At 36.1% G+C, this 18,292-nt stretch overlaps 1 protein-coding gene across 1 annotated transcript; it reads right to left on the reverse strand.

Annotated features, from left to right (window-relative positions):
* Positions 1 to 7,586: 7,586 nt before the first annotated feature.
* On the reverse strand, positions 7,587 to 13,839 carry LOC118720127 (transcription factor SPT20 homolog). The gene is made up of 3 exons (XM_036440068.2): positions 11,991 to 13,839; positions 11,566 to 11,702; positions 7,587 to 7,646 (listed from the first exon to the last, which is right to left on the reverse strand). Exons 1-3 carry the CDS (start codon positions 13,837 to 13,839, stop codon positions 7,587 to 7,589), a joined length of 2,046 nt encoding a protein of 681 aa, XP_036295961.1.
* Positions 13,840 to 18,292: the final 4,453 nt, after the last annotated feature.

The raw sequence follows: 18,292 nt of genomic DNA on the forward strand, positions 1-18,292 counted from the left end.
CAACTTATATTTAGGGTAGAGACCTATTATTTTGTGGTAAACATCCTGTTTGACAGTTAAATTGTTAAGGTCTGGGAAAGAATTTATGAGAAACGTCAATTGAGTGGTATATGGTAAATGTAAAGCATGCTTTCTAAAATGAGATGGACCCTCTATTTTAACCTGAATTTATTGATATAAATAATACAAGCTTTGGTGTTAGGTGCTTGAGCTCTTCAATCAATAGACCGGAGTTCAAATTCTGTTATATTATTTACAATTTATTTCTCCCTTATGAATCTATCTCCTTAAGTTTCAAAGTTGGGTACTAATGACTTCTGTTTAGGATATTGTTGAGGGTTGAGGAGACGATTTGCATGAAACACTTAGTACCTTGTTAGTTACATAATTAACGTTTGGTTGTTAATTTTCTCTGAAAGTCTAATTATAGTACAAAATACCACTTTTATTTTGGCGCTGCATTCAGTTTCATGTTGAAAAGGAGTGTAGAATTAAATTCTTGAGAAAATCTTCTAACATATATCATAACCATTTTATTTTATTTCAAAAAGTGGATTTTATTTGCTCTACCTTGTTCCCATTTCTTTTAATGTTGACATTATTGCACACATCCCCCATTACCCCAGCACTGTTTTCCCACCTCCTCCTACCTTCCCCTCTGTTGGTCCTCATCACACTATTGTCCCTGTCCATGGGATGTGTATATATTTTCCTTAACTAATCCCTTCACCTTCCCTATTCAAGCACCCCCAGGCCCTCAACCCTCTGGCTCCCAGGAGTCTGTTCTATATATTCATGCATCTGATTATTTTTATCATTAGATTCTACATATTAGTGAGATCACATGGTATGTCTTTTTCTCTGACTGGCTTATTTCACTTAGCATAATACTCTCCATGGCCATCCATTGCTGTCGTAAAGGATAAGAGATAGTTGTCTTTTACAACTATGTAGTATTCCATTATGTAGATACACTACAGGGTTTTTTGTTTAGTTTTTTTTTTTTTTTTTTTTTACAGTATTTACTCATCAGCAAAGCATTTTAACGGTAATAAAGGTCAAGGATGTGGTTTAGAAATCTGTGGCCTTGGTGTTCTTACATTTGTACTCTTATCAACACTCACCTACTATCGTCTGTGACCCTCAAGATCCATGAATAGTATTCCAATACCCATTAGTCATGGCTCACTATGAGTAAAGAGGTATGCTGGGGAGGTGGTGAGAGAACACTTCCATATTTTATTGACTGCCGCCCACCCCACCACTGCATCCTTTATTTCTATTTTCTCATCAGCTGTTTTTTTATTTTATTTATTTTTTATTTTTTATTTTTAAATTTAATTAATTAATTTATTTTTATATATTTTTATTGATTTTTCACAGAGAGGAAGAGAGAGGGATAGAGAGTCAGAAACATCAATGGGAGAGAATCATCGATCAGCTGCCTCTTGCACACCCCCCACTGGGGATGTGCCCACAACCAAGGTACATGCCCTTGACCGGAATCGAACCTCGGACCTTTCAGTCCGCTGGCCAACACTCTATCCACTGAACCAAACCGATTTTGGCTCATCAGCTGTTTTTTAATGTGCTATGAAATACATTCCTCATGGTTTACATTTTATATATTTTTCTTCCTGTAAGTTCTAAGAATTATTTATTTCAAATTGGTTAGGGCAATTATTGTAGTCAGATATGGAAATAACCATATGTTCTTTATACTTACCTTCTATTTCTTTGTGTTAGAATTGCTGGTTTGTAATTCTGATATCTATAGCTTCGCTACAGGGAGTGGAGAGAGAGCTGCTTTTTTTCATGATTCTTGCCCAAGGCATCTATTTTCTTTTTGCTTAGTTGTTGTTGTTTTTTCAATGAGTTGATCATTGTACTTAAAATAGTATTTTAGGGGATTCTCTGAGGCCTAGGGGGTTCTCTTCTAGAAAAGATTTCTAATTGCCTTGGCAGGGGGCCTAAAGTATGATCACTCTGGGATCACTGTAAATTAAATGAAGTAAATAGTTCCAGGGTAGTGTTTTTTGGCAGGACTAAGTAATATGAATTTGTTCTATAAATTTGCCTGAAGGATATGTGAGGGTTGGGAGTGTCAAGTTTAGTTATGTTTCATCCTTTTCTTGATAATGGAGCTCTGAGCTTTACCGAATTGAGGTTCTCTCCAATTGGAGAGTTGACCAAGCCCCCTATTCCCACCCTTCTAGATCTGTGCCACCAGTAAACTTGGGCTATGGTGACTGGGGTTAATAGGTCCAATAAATGCCCTCAGAATAATGTCTTCAGTGGACCATTTAATTCTTACTCTTATTTTACTCAGATTTTGACCTAGGAATCTTGTAAATTATTTTATTTTGAGAAAAAAATACACCACCAGTAGTTTTACTTATTTTCAATGGGATAATTGGTCCAAATAACCTAGATTGCTATATTACTAGAATTAGAACTTCCCCACTGTTTTCTTATATAGTTTTCACAGCCAGCTTTTTTATTTAACATTTCGGATTTCTTGGACATAATTCTTGTTCTCTGACCTTACTTTCTTGCTACTAGCAGCTTTATTTCTAATCTCCATTTCAACTTCATGTTCTCCTTTGGACAATCTATGTCAACCTCAAGCACCTTGAAAGAGTTACTTTCGTTGATGTGATAGGGATTTTACAAAAAAAGAAAATTAAAACCTCTGGATGGTTTAATTTTGTGATTGAAGAATGAATGAATGACTTTGGAAAAAGAGTTAGGACTTGGAAAATTGGATGAAGTAAAAAGACGTAGTGAAAAACTGAAGGCTAGAAAGAGCATTTTGAAATGCTTGATCAGACCATTTAGATTGTCAGGTAATTAAATGAAGCCAGGAAGGGTTTATGGGGTGTAAGCTGATTAAAGAAGGTAAGTCATGAAGGAATGACGAAAGAACTGGAAGTGCAGTAGCCGGTGTTAATCTTGTGGAATTCTATCCTATATTCATAGTTTTAAAATATCAGTTAATGAACATATAATTACGGACCGCATAAATCAAGGCTGGATCAGAATCTTCTCTTAGAACTAATTATCAGATATGAACTATAACAAGGATATTTTGACCTCCAAAGAATATTCTTGGTACATTTACTGATCAAACCAAATACCCAGCAACAATGAATGGAAAGTTAATAATATAAGACATCTGATAATTTATGATTTTTTCATCTGGAGATAATAGGGAGGATCAGAGAATAGATGAATCTCATCAGACTATTTTCATGTCAGATTTTCCCCCTGCTATACTTTTTAACTTACAACAGTTTAATATACTACAAATGAATGGGAGTATAATATTTTAATATGTGAACAAATATATAGTGTACATAAATAATTATTTCTAAATTTCTGTTATTCTAAATGCTTAAAGTTACTCAACCAACATAAATCATTTATTGAGCTACTCTCTCTGTCATTATGATGTTTTCAATATATTTTCCTATTGAATCCTCAGAAAATCCTATGAGGTAGAGGCTATTATTACTATTTTATAGGTGAAACTCATTAAAAAAAATAGTGAACATAAACTGTGCACCTATGGATGAGGACAATGGGGAGAGGGGAAAGGTCAGAGGGTGGGGTGGGAACCTGGTGGAGGAGAGCAATGGTGGTGGTGGGGGAAGGAACATTTGTAATAATATGAACAATAAAAACTTATTTAAATTTAGTAATGTGTAGCTTTTTAATGAAAATATTTCACCTATGTTTACTTTCATTTACATTTTAATGGTGATCCTCATCCAATGAATTAGGGCAGATATTGTTATTCATTATTTAAAAATATATTTTTCTATGGATTTCAGAGAGGAGGAGAGAGGGATAGAAAGAAATATCAATGATGAGAGAGCATCATTGTTTGGCTGCCTCCTGCATGCCCCACAAGGGGATAAGCCCACAACTCTGGTATGTGATCTAACCAGGAATCAAACCATGACCTCCTGGTTCATATGTCAACCCTCAACCATTGAGCCACACTGCTATTATTCATTTTTTAATACACAATATCAAAGAGTCTCAAAAGAGTGATGAGACTTGGCAATGCAACCAGCACATTGATAAAATGTGCTTTTATATCACAAGCTATTAATTTCTCTATAGTGATACATTTCTTTGAAAGATATGTGATAATCATCATCATCATCATCCTGATAACTTTAATGATTATGCAGAGCTTGGATTTAGAAAACCAACAGTAGTTGCACTTAATAATGCAAAGATCTTATATCTAATATCCTGAGAAGAATCCAGGGAATGGGTATAAAATGTGAAATGTTCTAGGAAGAATGAAATAAATATACTATATAATCCTAAAGAGCAATCTATTCCAGTGATTTATTTAGCCTTGTCAGATGTTTTGTTTAAAAGGTATTTTTCTTTTTGATTATGCTAAAACAGCTCCAATGATTACAGCCAAAAATTAATTGTGGCATACCAGTAAAGCTATAATCCCCAAATAGTAATTATTTCTTTCTTCCTGGTATCAGAACAATTTAGTTTGTAAATTCAAGTGTTATAATCAACATAAAAAGAAATGTATGAGGTAAACCATTATACTAACTGGCTGCAATTCTTTTGTCATTTTAATTTATTTTTATAACAATTTATTTTCTTATTTTTTATTTTTATACTTTATTCTTTGTCTTGAATATTTTTAATTCTTTTATTGTTTAAAGTATTACATATAGTAGTACATTTTTCCCCATTGACCTTCCTTAAGCCTCCCCTACCCTTGTCCCATGCCCTCATCCCACTCCCATAGTGGTTTGTGTCCATTGGTTGCGCTTATATGCATGCATACAAGTCCTTCAGTTGATCTCTTTCCCACTCTCCCCAACACTCCCCAGCCTTCCCGTTGTAATTTGACAGTCAGTTCAATGCTTTACTGCCTCTTTATTTATCTTTTTGTTCAACAGGTTATGATGTTCTTTGTTTTCCATAAATGAGTGAGATCATATGGTATTTTTCTTTCATTGCCTGGCTTATTTCACTTAACATAATGCTCTCCAGGTCAATCCATGCTGCTGTAAACTGTAAAAGTTCCTTCTTTTTTATAGCAGCGTATATTCCATTGTGTAGATATACCATAGTTTTCTAATCCACTCATCTGCTGATGGGCATTTAGGCTGTTTCCAAATCTTAACTGTGGTGAATTGTGCTGCTATGAACATAGGGGTGCATATATCCTTTTTGATTGGTGTTTCTAGTTTCATGGGGTATATTCCTAAAAGTGGGTTTACTGGGTCAAATGGGAGCTCCATTTTTAATTTTTTGAGGAAATGCCATACTGTTCTCCACAGTAGCTGCACCAGTCTGCATTGCCACCAGCAGCTAAAATATTTATTTCTGTAGAGACTGAGCAAAAGAATAGCAAGCTTTTAAATAGAAATATCACATGCTATTGACTGTGTTCAGTATACAAGACAAATATATCCACATGGCATTTATCAAATGAAATCTGTGTATGTGTACATTTTACTTATAAGTATACTTACAAGAAAACACATATTTTAAAAATAAAAATGAGCTGATCATCCTACAAACATTCTAGTTGCCTATTATAATGGGATTGTATGTTAAGTGTCACTCTTAAAGCAATGCAAATGGCATTTGCATATCAGTTTAATTGCTTTAGATTAAACATTGAAAGATGAGAGCCAAGAGAGCTTATTAAGCTGAAATAAGAGTAAGTGAAAAAAAAGTGATATTATGTCAACACTACATCTGGAGGTCTGTTGTTATTTCCATTTTAAATCCTAAATTGGAAAGTTTCTTAAAATTATCATTAAATACCATAGAGTCTAAAAAGTAAAAAAAGTTCATGCATAACTTGTATGCTTACAATTTGTTTTGGAAGCCACACTATAGTTGTCTCTACTTTGTCAGTATTTATGTACTAGCCTTTTGAAAGACATCATGCCTCATTTATATTGCTGTGTCTTTAGAGCTTTGACATGATCTATCCTATAATAGATGCTCAATAAATATTTGAATGAGTGAATGAATGAATGAATGAATGCAAGGTATGACAACCACTTTATACTTACTGGTAAGTACAGGCTCTCTTCTACTCTGAAGCACTGTGCTCACTGGCCTTCTCTCTCTTTGCCTCGGGGAATCATCAGTTATTAAATAAACTCCTGTAGCCACCTAGCTTGAAATAGGCTTTGTAAAATGCAGTGTGTGTGAGGCAACTTAATTTGCAACTCAGGGGGGTCTCCTGTTGGGATGTTAGATTTGGGGTTTATATTAGACACTATCATTTTGCTTGTTGTGTCCAGAGCATCAGAAAACTGATGCTACATCATTTTGAATATCAGCAGTAATGTAGATCTCATTCATTTGCATTGGAGAATTAGCACCACTTCCAGGTGGTCCCTATTGCTCACCACAGTGTTTTCATGTTTTCCAGATAGCCCTGTATTGTTCCATTATCTAAAGAATATCTTTGAAATTTGGTGAGAATAACCCCTTCATTTTAGTTATTCTGGAGAATTTATTTTATGGAATGTTTAAAAAGCTTAATAACATTATTTTTTAATTTTATTTTATTTTGTTTTGTTTTGTTAATCCTCATTCGAGGATATTTTTCCATTGATTTTTAGGGAAAGGGAAAGACAGAAAGAAACATCGATGTGAAAGAAATGCATCAATTGGTTGCCTGCTGCTCAGGCCCTGGCCTGGACCTGGGAGGAGCCTTTAATCAAAGTATCTGCCCTTGATCAGAATTGAACCCAGAACCCTTTGGTCCACAGGCCAAAGCTCTATCCACTGAGCCAAACTGGCTAGCACAAAATATCATCTTCTGTAAATCGTGTAACAACTATGTGAAAACAGACATATAGAATATGTCCATTTTGCAGATGAAAAAAATTGAGGCACAGAAAGTTTAAATAACTTATCCCTGGTCCCACAAAGAGTAAGTGGCAGAGTCAGGTTTTGAAATTAGACAGACTGGCTCCAGAGGGTTGTGTTCTGAACCACCCTGCCATAAGAACATGAGTGACAAAGGCATCCTTAAGTCCCCTGAAAATTAAATATTTTTAGAATACATTTTTATTGATTTCAGAAAGGAAGAGAGAGAGAGAGAGAGAGAGAGAGAGAGAGAGAGAGAGAGAGAGAGAGAGAGAGAGAAACATCAATGATGAGAATCATTGATCAGCTGCCTCCTGTACGCCCTCTACTGGGGATCAAGCCTGCAACCCAGGCATGTGCCCTTGACCGGAATCAAACCTGGCCCTCTTCAGTCCGCAGGCTGACACTCTATTTACTGAGCCAAACCAGCTAGGGCGAAAATGAAATGTTTTATATGCCACATCTATCTCATTATTGTTGCTTTAAGTATTAATTGTGGTGAAAAATAATAACACAAAATTTACCACTTAACCCATTCTTAGGTATACACTTTGGTAATCTTTTGCATTTGGGGAAACTGAAACTCTACTCACTAAACAACTCTCCATTTCCCCACCATGTTTCTTTTTAAGTCCTATCATCCCAAACCTAGCACCCTTTCCCCACAAGCAAAATAGAGACAGACTCAGACTCATAGGTAGAAATCAGGCTGAGAGCTGTACAAAGAAATGGGATGGGTGGATGGGAAGAATGGAGGGATTGACCTAAAAAGAAAAATAAAAAGAGAAAACAAAAACAAAAAAAGAGCAAATAATAAAACTCCATCAGACTATTACCACATGATATAATAACAGGTAAACAGAGACAGGAGAACATTGTTTTATTTGCATAGATTTAGTATATGTGCCAAATTCAAAATGTATAAGAAATACAAGAAACAGGATGATTTGAAATAAAAAGTAAGTATCTTAGTGACTTGTCTCCTTGTTCCTCAGTTTGGTCTTGGAATTTTGCAAGAGAAGACTGTTCTGTTGTAGTTCATCAGAATAACCTATACCTGAATCGTTACTTTGGGAGTATTTTCTTGGTTAAATCCACAAAGACCAAAAAAAAAAAAAAAGCCATATTTCATTTTCTTACTTCTTACATATAGGCATTATTTTTACTAATATTTAGTTAAATTAAAATAAATATAATAAAATAATTATTAAGTTATCTATCTGCCTAAAGAGAAATGATATTCAAATACTGGTAAAAAGTATTATTATTTTTGTATATCCAGTTTTTTACAATAATAATTTCCATTTAGTATTATTTTCATGTTTTCAAGAGACAGTTATGACCTTTAACACAGAGCATTAGCAATTATAAATATACATTACATATATTCAGTTTTATATAAATGTCAAAATTTAATCATTCCAGTAAAAGTACTAATCCTTATAAATGCTTGCAAAGTCATACAATCTATGTTTGGAAAAAATAAAAACTTTAAAATGTATACTTACATTAGTAACTTTTTCAATTCTTATTTTTCTTTATATTTACTGTCATATTTCATCCACAAATAGCCCTGTGAAATACTTTGAAATGTCACAAAGGATAATATGAAAAATAGACGCCAGAGATATATTAAATGATGTATTAAATGATGAGCTGAGAACAGAAAGGAGTTCCTGGTTCCAGGTCTTCACCAACACATGAAATTGAGGAAGAACATGACACATCAGGGACAACAGTAGTTAAGTGTCACCAAAGCCATAGATGTGAATGGGGGTGTATTAGATGAGGAGGAATGACAGCCAAAATCCAGGTAAAAAAAGACCAGTTTCGATAAACAAAAGTTTGAATTTGATTCCGTGGGGTATGAAGATGCAGAGAAGGAGATTAGCAAAATAGCCTGACTTGGTCAGAAATGTCACAGATGAAAATATTGCACCATACATCTATTTGCTAGAGTCAGAACCCATTCTATCTCCAACTTTTGTATATCATTTATTACCTTAAATTTGATAGTGGTTCAGCTGTTGAGAAAACAAAGCAAATGAACAAATAAAACAGAAGCAGACTCAGATACAGAGAACAAATGAATGCTTGATGGAGTGGAAGGGGGGACAGGTGAAGAAGAATAAGTGATTGCATCATAAGGAATAGAAATGCTGAGTCATTATGCTGTCCACCTGTATGTCAAGTATACTTTAATAAAAAAATAAATAAATAAATAAAAAGGGAGAGGTGCTTTTAAAAATTGTGGGAAAAGAATTAAAACTTTCAAATGAGTGATTGGCATTCTTGGTATTATTTCTAGCTTGTTCTGTGTGCTAAACAGAAATGCTTAAGGGTTTGTGAGTGCTGTAGAGGTAGGGAAGTAGTATTGTCAAACTTAAATCTTTGATATAAAATACTTCACTCAAAATTTGATTGCCTTATATTTGCTTTCTGACTCTAAATGTGAATGGGACATGCCATTAAGAATAACAACATAAAAGAAATTCTGAACATTTCTCTATGAATTCCTCCAAGTCACAAGTTTGAGTAGAAGGGATGATAAAAGTATGCAGATTGATTTTTTTTTTAATTATTGAAGGTTACTTGATAATTATTTTTAGAACTTTTTAAATTATTCTACCACCAAATAGTAAAGGTTCTTATAAGCTTGGAGAGATGATGAATCATGACATTTGAACACTTTAAGTGAAAGATTTTTACTGCTCATAGCAAATATAATTACAATAAAATAAAGGCAAACAAACAACTAATTAACAACAAATAACTGTAAATGCTTTCAATAACTCATTCTTTTCAAGCAATCTTCAATTCCAGAACATCAGGAAGATATTGACAAGAGAAATAAATATTTATATTTGCTTATAAAATACTAGAGGTTGGTGCACAAATTCGTGCATGGGTGGAGTCTCTTGGCCTGGCCAGCAATCAGGGTGGATCAGGGCTGTTTTGCCCAATCCCAATCAGGGCCAATTGTGGCCAGCTGGCCAGGGGGGAGGGACTATGGAAAGATGGGTGTGGGAGCATACTGACCACCAAGGGGCAGATCCTGCATTGAGTGTCTGCCCCCTGGTGGTCAGTGAGCATCATAGTGACTGGCCAATCAGTCAATTTGGTTGCTTAGGCTTTTATACATATGGACTTTAAAATATTATCTACATTTCAATTTACTCAAACTCTTGGGGAGAAGGAGGTTCGGTATAGATCTTTAGTTCCTAACTTATAATATTATCCTAAAATATGTTGTTTAAAAGCTACAGAAATCATTTTAAATTAATAGTTATATATAAAGATATTTTTATATCCCAATTACTCATTCTTCCCCCTATTATTCCCTTTTGTAATTTGTTTCATCAGTTTACTTAAACTTATAATTTTTCATTCACTTGTCCATTATAAATCAAGAAACCTTTACCTTTTCTCTCTTGTGATTATTATCCTGTCTGATGCGGACAAAATAATTAAGACAGAATAGAGGAGCAAGATGAATGGCAGACAACAGGTGCAATTGTATATTATGAAGTGTTTGTAAAATAATATGCACAATATGAATAATGCATTTGAAGAATATTGTCTGACAAATAATAATTCCTCAATTACTGAAGAATGAATTACAAGTTTCTAATGCATCCAGTTTTATTAAACAGAGAATTCACCATGTTGGGCAGGCATTTAGAGTTAAAGGGCTACTTTTTATTAATAGAAAAATTAAAATATGTCTATATATCTAGACCTATCTAAATAAATATATATATATATATATATATATATATATATATATATATATATCACATATATCTAAAAATAATTTCTTTACTTATTATTTTTAAGTCTAGTGCTTTTTTATTTTTAAGTCTAGTGCTTTAAAAAAAAAACAAAACTAAAAATTAAATTCCCAAGGCATACTTTCCATTCATTCTAAAGTTGGCTTTTATGTAATGTAATAAAACTATTATTTGCACTAATGTTATTACTATAGTTTATTTTCAGCTTAAATACTTAGGTTTATTTCAAATATTTACTGTTTTAATAATTAAAAATTAATTTAAATATAATGTAAAAATTAATATTTAGTATATATTATTTACATTAACCTTGACAATAAACTTAAAATACATATTTCTATTCACATATTACAGACAAGGAAAAAAGAGACATTATAAAATAGTCATAAAATTAGTAAATTACAGAGCTAAGACTTTTCATTTAATTCATAGCCCATTCTTTTTCTTCCCCCATTAAATTATTTCCCTGTTTTTACTTAAAAATCATAGGGTTGTGTTTCTGTACAGTTTGCAGAACTAGAAATGTAAAATACTGAGACATTAAAGATAAAAATATAATAAAAACAAGAAACCCTTTGGTTCACTGCTCTTTTGATGTTTTTAAAGAGAAAAATAACGCAAGATTCAGGACTTGGACTTGCTATGTGGGCCTCTATTCATTTTACCTTTTGGCTGGCTAACTTCCTGCTGGCCACGATGTGAATGTAGATGTGGCTGTGGCTGTGGCTGTGGCTGTGGCTGTGGCTGTGGCTGTGGATGCCGATGTGGATGTGGCTGTGGCTGTGGATGCCGATGTGGATGTGGCTGTGGCTGTGGCTGTGGATATGGATGTGGCTGAGCTGTTTGGGTCTTCTGTGGTTGTCACAGTCACTGGGATCTGCAGGATTCTCACCTGTACCGGCTGGGAGTGTGACAGCTGCTGGATGACAGCAGGGAACAGAACCCCCTGCTGGGGAGGGCTTTGCCCAGGTGTTGTCTGGGTAGAGCTAGGCTGTGATGACGTGGCCATCTGGGGCTGCAGAAAACTTCCTTCATTGGGGTTAATAATACCAACTTGCGGAGCAGGTAAGATAATTCTTTGACAGGTTGAACCTTTTGGACTTGAACTCCTTGCCACTGACTGTTGAAAATGAGATAGAGGTTGCTGATGTTGTGGAATCAACTGATAGAATTGCTGTGGCTGCTGCTGTGGCTGCTGCTGAGGCTGCTGCTGTGGCTGCTGCTGAGGCTGCTGCTGGGGCTGCTGCTGAGGCTGCTGCTGGGGCTGCTGCTGAGGCTGCTGCTGGGGCTGCTGCTGGGTGTTCAAAATGACTGAACCTGGGAACTGGAATAGAGTTATGGGTGTGAGCGCTGGAGTATTTTTAAAAATAATTTTAATGCCTTGTGAAGGAGGCTTTGATGAAGCAGGCTGTGTATGTGCTGGCTGCTGGTCTCCCGAGCACACAATTCTGGGCTTGATTGCTATAGGAGTCTTGGTCCTAGCAGTAGAGCTCTTCAGGGGAGTCAAACCTCTTACCGCCATCTGGGCTGCATGAGCCGGGCTTACAACTTTGGTGACCTTGGGACGAGCCTTGACCTTGCTGGTCGGGGTCTTTGGTGATGTGCTGGCAGTAGACACGGTGGTTGCAGGAAGTATGCGAACTAGGTTCCCTTTCACAGAAGACTTCTTGGGAAGATTTGGTGGCTGCCAAGCAGGGGCAGGAGATGGAAACTCACAAACCCTGATTGCCTGCAGTGAAGGGAAACTGTTATCCCAGGAACTGTTTCCTGAGCTGCAGGGAAGACTGAGGGCTGGATATGTGTGTTGGCCTTCCTTGCCCAGTGCTGCAGACGGAATGCACATGGCCTGAGGCTGTTCTGCTGCTCTCCCTGGACAAAGCTGGCTGAGACTGGCGGAGCCACTGGACTCCTGAGCCACCCAATTCTGCACCAATTGCTCGGTCTGACTGGCTGCTCTCTCAGCACCAGTCTGTGACTCAAGCCTGGAACTACTGGAATGGTCATCTGTGGAGGAGCGGCGTTGAGAAATGTGTCTCCTAACTCTGGCTTTTTTATGTGAATTTCTCTTTCCAGAGATAAATGGATCATTCAGAGACTGCATGAAGGTCGGGTTTGTTGTGTGGGATGGTTCACCAGCTCCACATTCAAATAGAGAATCATCTTGTGCCTCCAGGGCTGGCCAGGCTATTGGTTGTGCATCATCGTATGCAACAGACCTCTCCTCTTTAGCATATTTGTCCACATCCACTTCAGAAGGGACCTCCAAGTCACAGGGTTGCTGTTTCCACATATCTACACAACTTCCTGCTTTGGAAAATCTGAGGCCATCCTGCTGACCTTCTTGCCTTTCTTTCCTTTTTGTGTGAAAGTCCCATGCTCTTAGCTCAGGAGGGGGTGATCTACAAGACAGTTCCTGCTGCCAATTCAGGGAAGCAGTAGAATACCTCTTGAAATTCCTTTTCATTGGGGGAGTATTCATCTTTTGCTTGTTATAGAGCAGCTTGTTTTCAATGCAGGCTACTGATACAGAAGGATCAAGGCACAAAGGCTCAGCGGTAGCTAAGATCAGCTGACTCTCAAGCGAAAGTCTGTCTTCCTGGGTCCATATCTGGTTATCGCTGGTTATGGAGTGCACATCGGAAGCTAACGTCTGCATCGTTGGGCGTAAGAGAACATGCCTGCTTTGGTAACCACTGCGGTCCGTGTTTGTGCACTGTCTGTAGTCCCGCACCTCGGTGATGACACACCCGCTCTGAAAAAAGTTAGCCTGAGTCTTTTCCAGGACGTCCACCAAAATAGGAGGCAGTTCCTCTGCATCCAAGTATTCAAGAAAGTCCCTTTCATCATAAGGCAGTCTAATGGTCTCTGAATAGAGTTCATTTTCTCCCTTGATCATCAGCGAATAGCCCTCCTCTCCAGGGTATAGGTTGACCACTAAACAGGGCAGGGACTCCCTCTTGACCAGCTTCTCCAGCAAGTGCACGTTGCGCATCAGCTCCTCCGGACCTTCGGGCTCCCTCCCGCACTCCTCCACGTAGATGTCGTACAGCTTCTCCTGCAGGGATTTCCCCCCAGTAGATGAGGCTTTCCTCTTGGGAGGCCTCTGCTGGGCGCTTTCAATGACCCGGTCCGCACGTTCCAGAGCTTGTTCTAAAGCTCTTTGCATTGTGACACGAAGCGGGGGCCCTAAGAGGAGAGAAAGCGTCAGTGCGCTGTCACATAGGGTGGCTAATCCATCTTATCATTGATACACCGTTTTGCAAATGCCGCAACTGCGCAGTGGGCTACCCATCTAAGGTCAATATGGACACCAAGATACCTGTCCCCAAGGGAGCACTACACCACATTATTGCTAGTTTCTGAAAATACCTTTATCTGCACAGGCTCTGGTCTCTGCACTGGGCCTCGCCTTGCGTCGGTTGACTTTATCTCAGCCGGAAGTCCACGTGGGATGCTCAGATCACACAGACTTCTGTACGCATGCGTACCTTCCTCCCCTCCTAGGTCATGGGCACTTCCGGTTCTGGCGCCTGCCCTTTCTATTGGCGAGTTGGTTGGGTGAGGCATTTAGGTCAAGTCCGTGCAGTTTTAAAAGATAATGACAAAAACTGTTTCTAGGGTCTAACACAGTGTCCTCCTCCTCCCCACCAGTGTTTCTTTTTTAAACAAAGAACAAAAGATAGAAAAAATACAAAATAAATATGCCCTATGTGCCCTCCCCCTTCCTGTAAGAAATGTATGCATGTTCAACAAACAGCTACCTTTGAGAATGAATTATGTGTTAGGATTGGCACAAAAGGACAATGGTCATGAAAGAGTTCACAGTTTCCTTAGAGAGGCAAACAAGTAGTCAGATAATAACAATTTATAAACGTTTGGATACAGTGATGAAAGAGAGAAAGTGCCAAACAAGGGGAAATGAGAAAAGCTATTCACAGATAATTGGGGATGAATAGAAATTTATCAGACAAATAAAGGGAGTTAAGTCCTGACAATTCTGTGGTTAGGAGAGAAATCTAGGTTGTAGTTATACATGAGGATGCTTTCAACCTCTATTTGAAATTATTTTCCGGAGAGGTCCCACTAACCAGCAGGGATATTTCATACTTACTCAAAATATAATTTATCTAACGTTTCAGGAATTTTACACTGCAGGCATTTTTATCCTCATTTTCCAAAGGAAGAAACTGACATTCAACCAACTTAAGTAATGAGCTCAAGGTTACAAAGGAGTAAGCAGCTGAGACACTGTATAAATCTAATTTCTCACTCCAAAACCTGATCTTTTTCCACTTTTATAAGAAATTACTCCTAAAAGAAGAGAAGCACTTCGTAACATTGATTGGGAATTTCATGGCAGGTGTCCCACTGGCTATTATCTAAGAAAATAAGCAAATGTTGAGGGAAATTTTTACAAATGTGCATTGAATTACTTATTTCAAAGCAAAATTGATCACTCATGAAGGTGCCCTATTATTGTAGAACAAGTCAATATATTGTAGTTCTAAAGTTTACATGGAAATATAAATACTTGAGAATAGTGAAGTTGTTTTAAATAAATTTCAAGCAATATAAATTGAACAGTTGGAGATCTAAGAAATAATTCCAAAAACATACAGGAATTAGTTATACAATGAGTTGCATCACATGTGAGTGGAGAATATATAACTCAGTACTGACGGTGAAAAGGAAACCTGTTTGGAAAAAAAAAATAACATTATCACTTGTATAAAAACAAATGGAGCAATCATGAAACCATAAAACTAGTGGAAGAAAATATTTGAGAATATTTTCTTCAAAGTGAAGGTGATCTTTCTGAAAGACACAAAATTTAAGAGTTATAAAATGAGAGGTTGATAAATTATTAAAAATAAATGAAAACAAACTCCATGGCAAATAATTAAAATAAAATTATAAATTGGGAAGCAAAATTTGCAATATACTTAGAATAGAACTAATATCCTTAGTAGTAAAAAATCCTACAGTTCTGTCATGCCATTTTATATTATATTTTGTTTTCAAATTTTTTTGTTTCCATATGTTTATAATGATACTTTTCTATAATCACTTTTAACCCTCTTTTTTTCTCGTTCTGTTTTTCTATGCTAGCTTTGCCAGCTTTAAATATTTTAATTCCCAGCTACTGTTCATGAATCAAATTATACTGTATACCTTTCTCCCTTTTTTTCCATTTTTAGTTCTGTAATTTCTACTTCACAGCAAAAACTTTTTGCACATTATTACTTAAATCTTAATACTGCCTTTATTTTAGTACCAGAACTTCAGTTATCTATGTTCATTACCAAAATTTCTCCAAATCTTTATCTTTTTATTGTAAAATTATCTATTTGTAGGAAGAGTTCAGATGTTCATAATATTTCCTCAGAATTTTTTAATTCTTAAAATCTTGCTGATTTAAGATCTTGGCTCACACCCTGCCCTTTTCTTTAGGATTTTTGAAAATTTTGCTCTGCTGTTGTTGTGTTTTGTGTTTTCCTATGTAAGGGCTTGGCCATTTTCCTCTGGAGATTCGTATTCTTTAAAAAAAAAGTTATAATAGTTGTACTAAGATACTTTTTGAATTGACCATTCTGTTTTTCCAGGTACATGATGATATATTTTTAATATATAAATTCAGAGTTTTTATTTTCAACAGTTTTTATTTTTGTTTGTTTGTTTGTTTGTTTGTTTTTACTAGTATTCTTAAATTATTTTGTCTGCTCCTTTGATTTGCTTTTTAAGTATGGCCAGTTATAAGTTATAAGTTATAAGTATGTTGGATATAATATCTTCAGTTATAAGTATGTTGAATATAATATCTTCTGGTCTTTTCTATTATGTTCTTTCTGAACCTTTTTGTATGACTTTATTTTCTTGTTTCTTTTCTATTTTGTTGTTGATGACCCTTTGATAATTGTGGTTATATCTGAACTCCCTCCAGAACTTTAGAGTATTGTATTGCTACCCTAACAAATTACCACAAAATCAATCAGTGGCATAAAACAACACCCATTTTTTCATAGTTCTTTAGGTTATAACAGGGCAGGCGCAGCTTAGATTCTCAAAGCAAAAAGCAAGGTTGGCTGAGTTAGGCTTCTAACTGGAACATATGGGGAAGAATCCACATGCAAGCTTATTCAAGTGGTTGGCCAAACTCAGATTCCTGTGGTCATAGAATCAAAGTTCTCATGTTCTTGCTGATTGTCAGCCAGGAGCCTCTCTCAGCTCGTAAGAGTTGCTCACATTCTTCTGCAAGTGTCTCCATCCATCCTCAAGCATGGCTGACATGTTGAATCCTTTTCATGCTCTAAGTATCTTTGACTTCCTCTTCTGCCACCAGCTGGAGAAAGTTTTGTGTTTAAGGGCCCGAAAATCCAGGATAACCCTCCCTCTTTTAAGTCACGGTGCCTCATAATAGGCCATAATTACAGAAGTGGTAACTCATACATGTTCTGGGAATTAGAATGGGTCATTTTTGGCCATTTTAGAAATTCTGTCTACCAAAATTACTTAGAAATTGAAATATCATTTATGCCTTGTCTCTCCTAAATTTTACTATCTCCTGTTTCACTTCTTCCTATGGTTTGTCCTTTTCTATTATATTTGGAGGTGTGTGTTTTTAAATAAAATTGTAATTCATAGCATTCTTCCAGTTTTGAACTTGCTTAATAATAACATTTCCATTGGAGCGTCAAGTTAAAGTTTTTCTCTGCTTTGTGCAAGTATGGATGTGGATGTGTATCACCCAAAGTAACAACAGAAGGTATTTTGAGTGGATAGAGTGGGGGATTGCATGGTTCACTTGATTCCATATTTCATACTACCTGTGTTTCCTTACTTTATAACATGTACATTTTGTTGTTATTGGTGGTGGTGGTGGTGGTGGTATTTTAAACAAGTGGTGCATTTTTCTCAAAGTGTAGTTCTTCTAATTATTTTATGCTATTTTGATTCACTAGAGCTTTACATCTTTAGTCAGTTATTCTTTTTATCTTTATCGCTGTATTCAAAGAATATATTTTCTCTCAAAAGCATCTCATTATTCCTATGAAAAAATGAAGACGTATGGTACCATTTTTTTAATGTTCCTTTTTTTCTGATTCCCCAGTAACAATTGCTCTAATCTACCTGGCCCAAATCATTTCTCGATATTCCCCATCTCACAATCTGGACTTCAATTTTCCTACAAATTAATAAAAATATGGCCATTAACCCAGTAAGAAAAAAAGGATCATAATGGCAGTACAGGATAACGAATGCAAATACTATTTAACTATATGGAAAGATATGCATCCTCACAAATAATAAAATCGCAAGTTAAGATTAAAATAAAAGACCATATTTTTTATCTCGTAGATTTTTAAAGTTGAAAGCACTTCATGATTTATCAGGCTAGCAAATTGTGTGGGGAACAAACATTTTTAAACATTATTGTTAAGGGTATTAACTGGTCCAATTTCTATGGATAATAAAGAACCTGGTAATAGGTTTTGCCCCGGGCTTTGGCTTCAGGGTGATTAAGGTGCAAAGGTGGAAGTTTTTTACCATGGGCATGTACTCATTAAAATTTTACTTACTTTTCAATTTTTTAAAAGTCTGTTTACTCTGTTATTTTAAAT

This window comes from Pipistrellus kuhlii, unplaced genomic scaffold (genome assembly GCF_014108245.1).
Source record: "Pipistrellus kuhlii isolate mPipKuh1 unplaced genomic scaffold, mPipKuh1.p scaffold_m20_p_16, whole genome shotgun sequence".
Taxonomy (NCBI): Eukaryota; Metazoa; Chordata; class Mammalia; order Chiroptera; family Vespertilionidae; genus Pipistrellus; species Pipistrellus kuhlii.

Bases quoted from the DNA above. Each gene is read 5' to 3' on its own strand.
- LOC118720127 (XM_036440068.2), bottom strand. From the start codon at position 13,839: ATGCAAAGAGCTTTAGAACAAGCTCTGGAACGTGCGGACCGGGTCATT. The intron at 11,703-11,990 runs GTTCAGTCATTT...ACCCCAATGAAG, and splicing joins AACTCTATTCCAGTTCCCAG to GAAGTTTTCTGCAGCCCCAG. The intron at 7,647-11,565 runs GTGAGAATCCTG...TTTTCTTTTTAG, and splicing joins CACACTCCCAGCCGGTACAG to GTCAATCCCTCCATTCTTCC.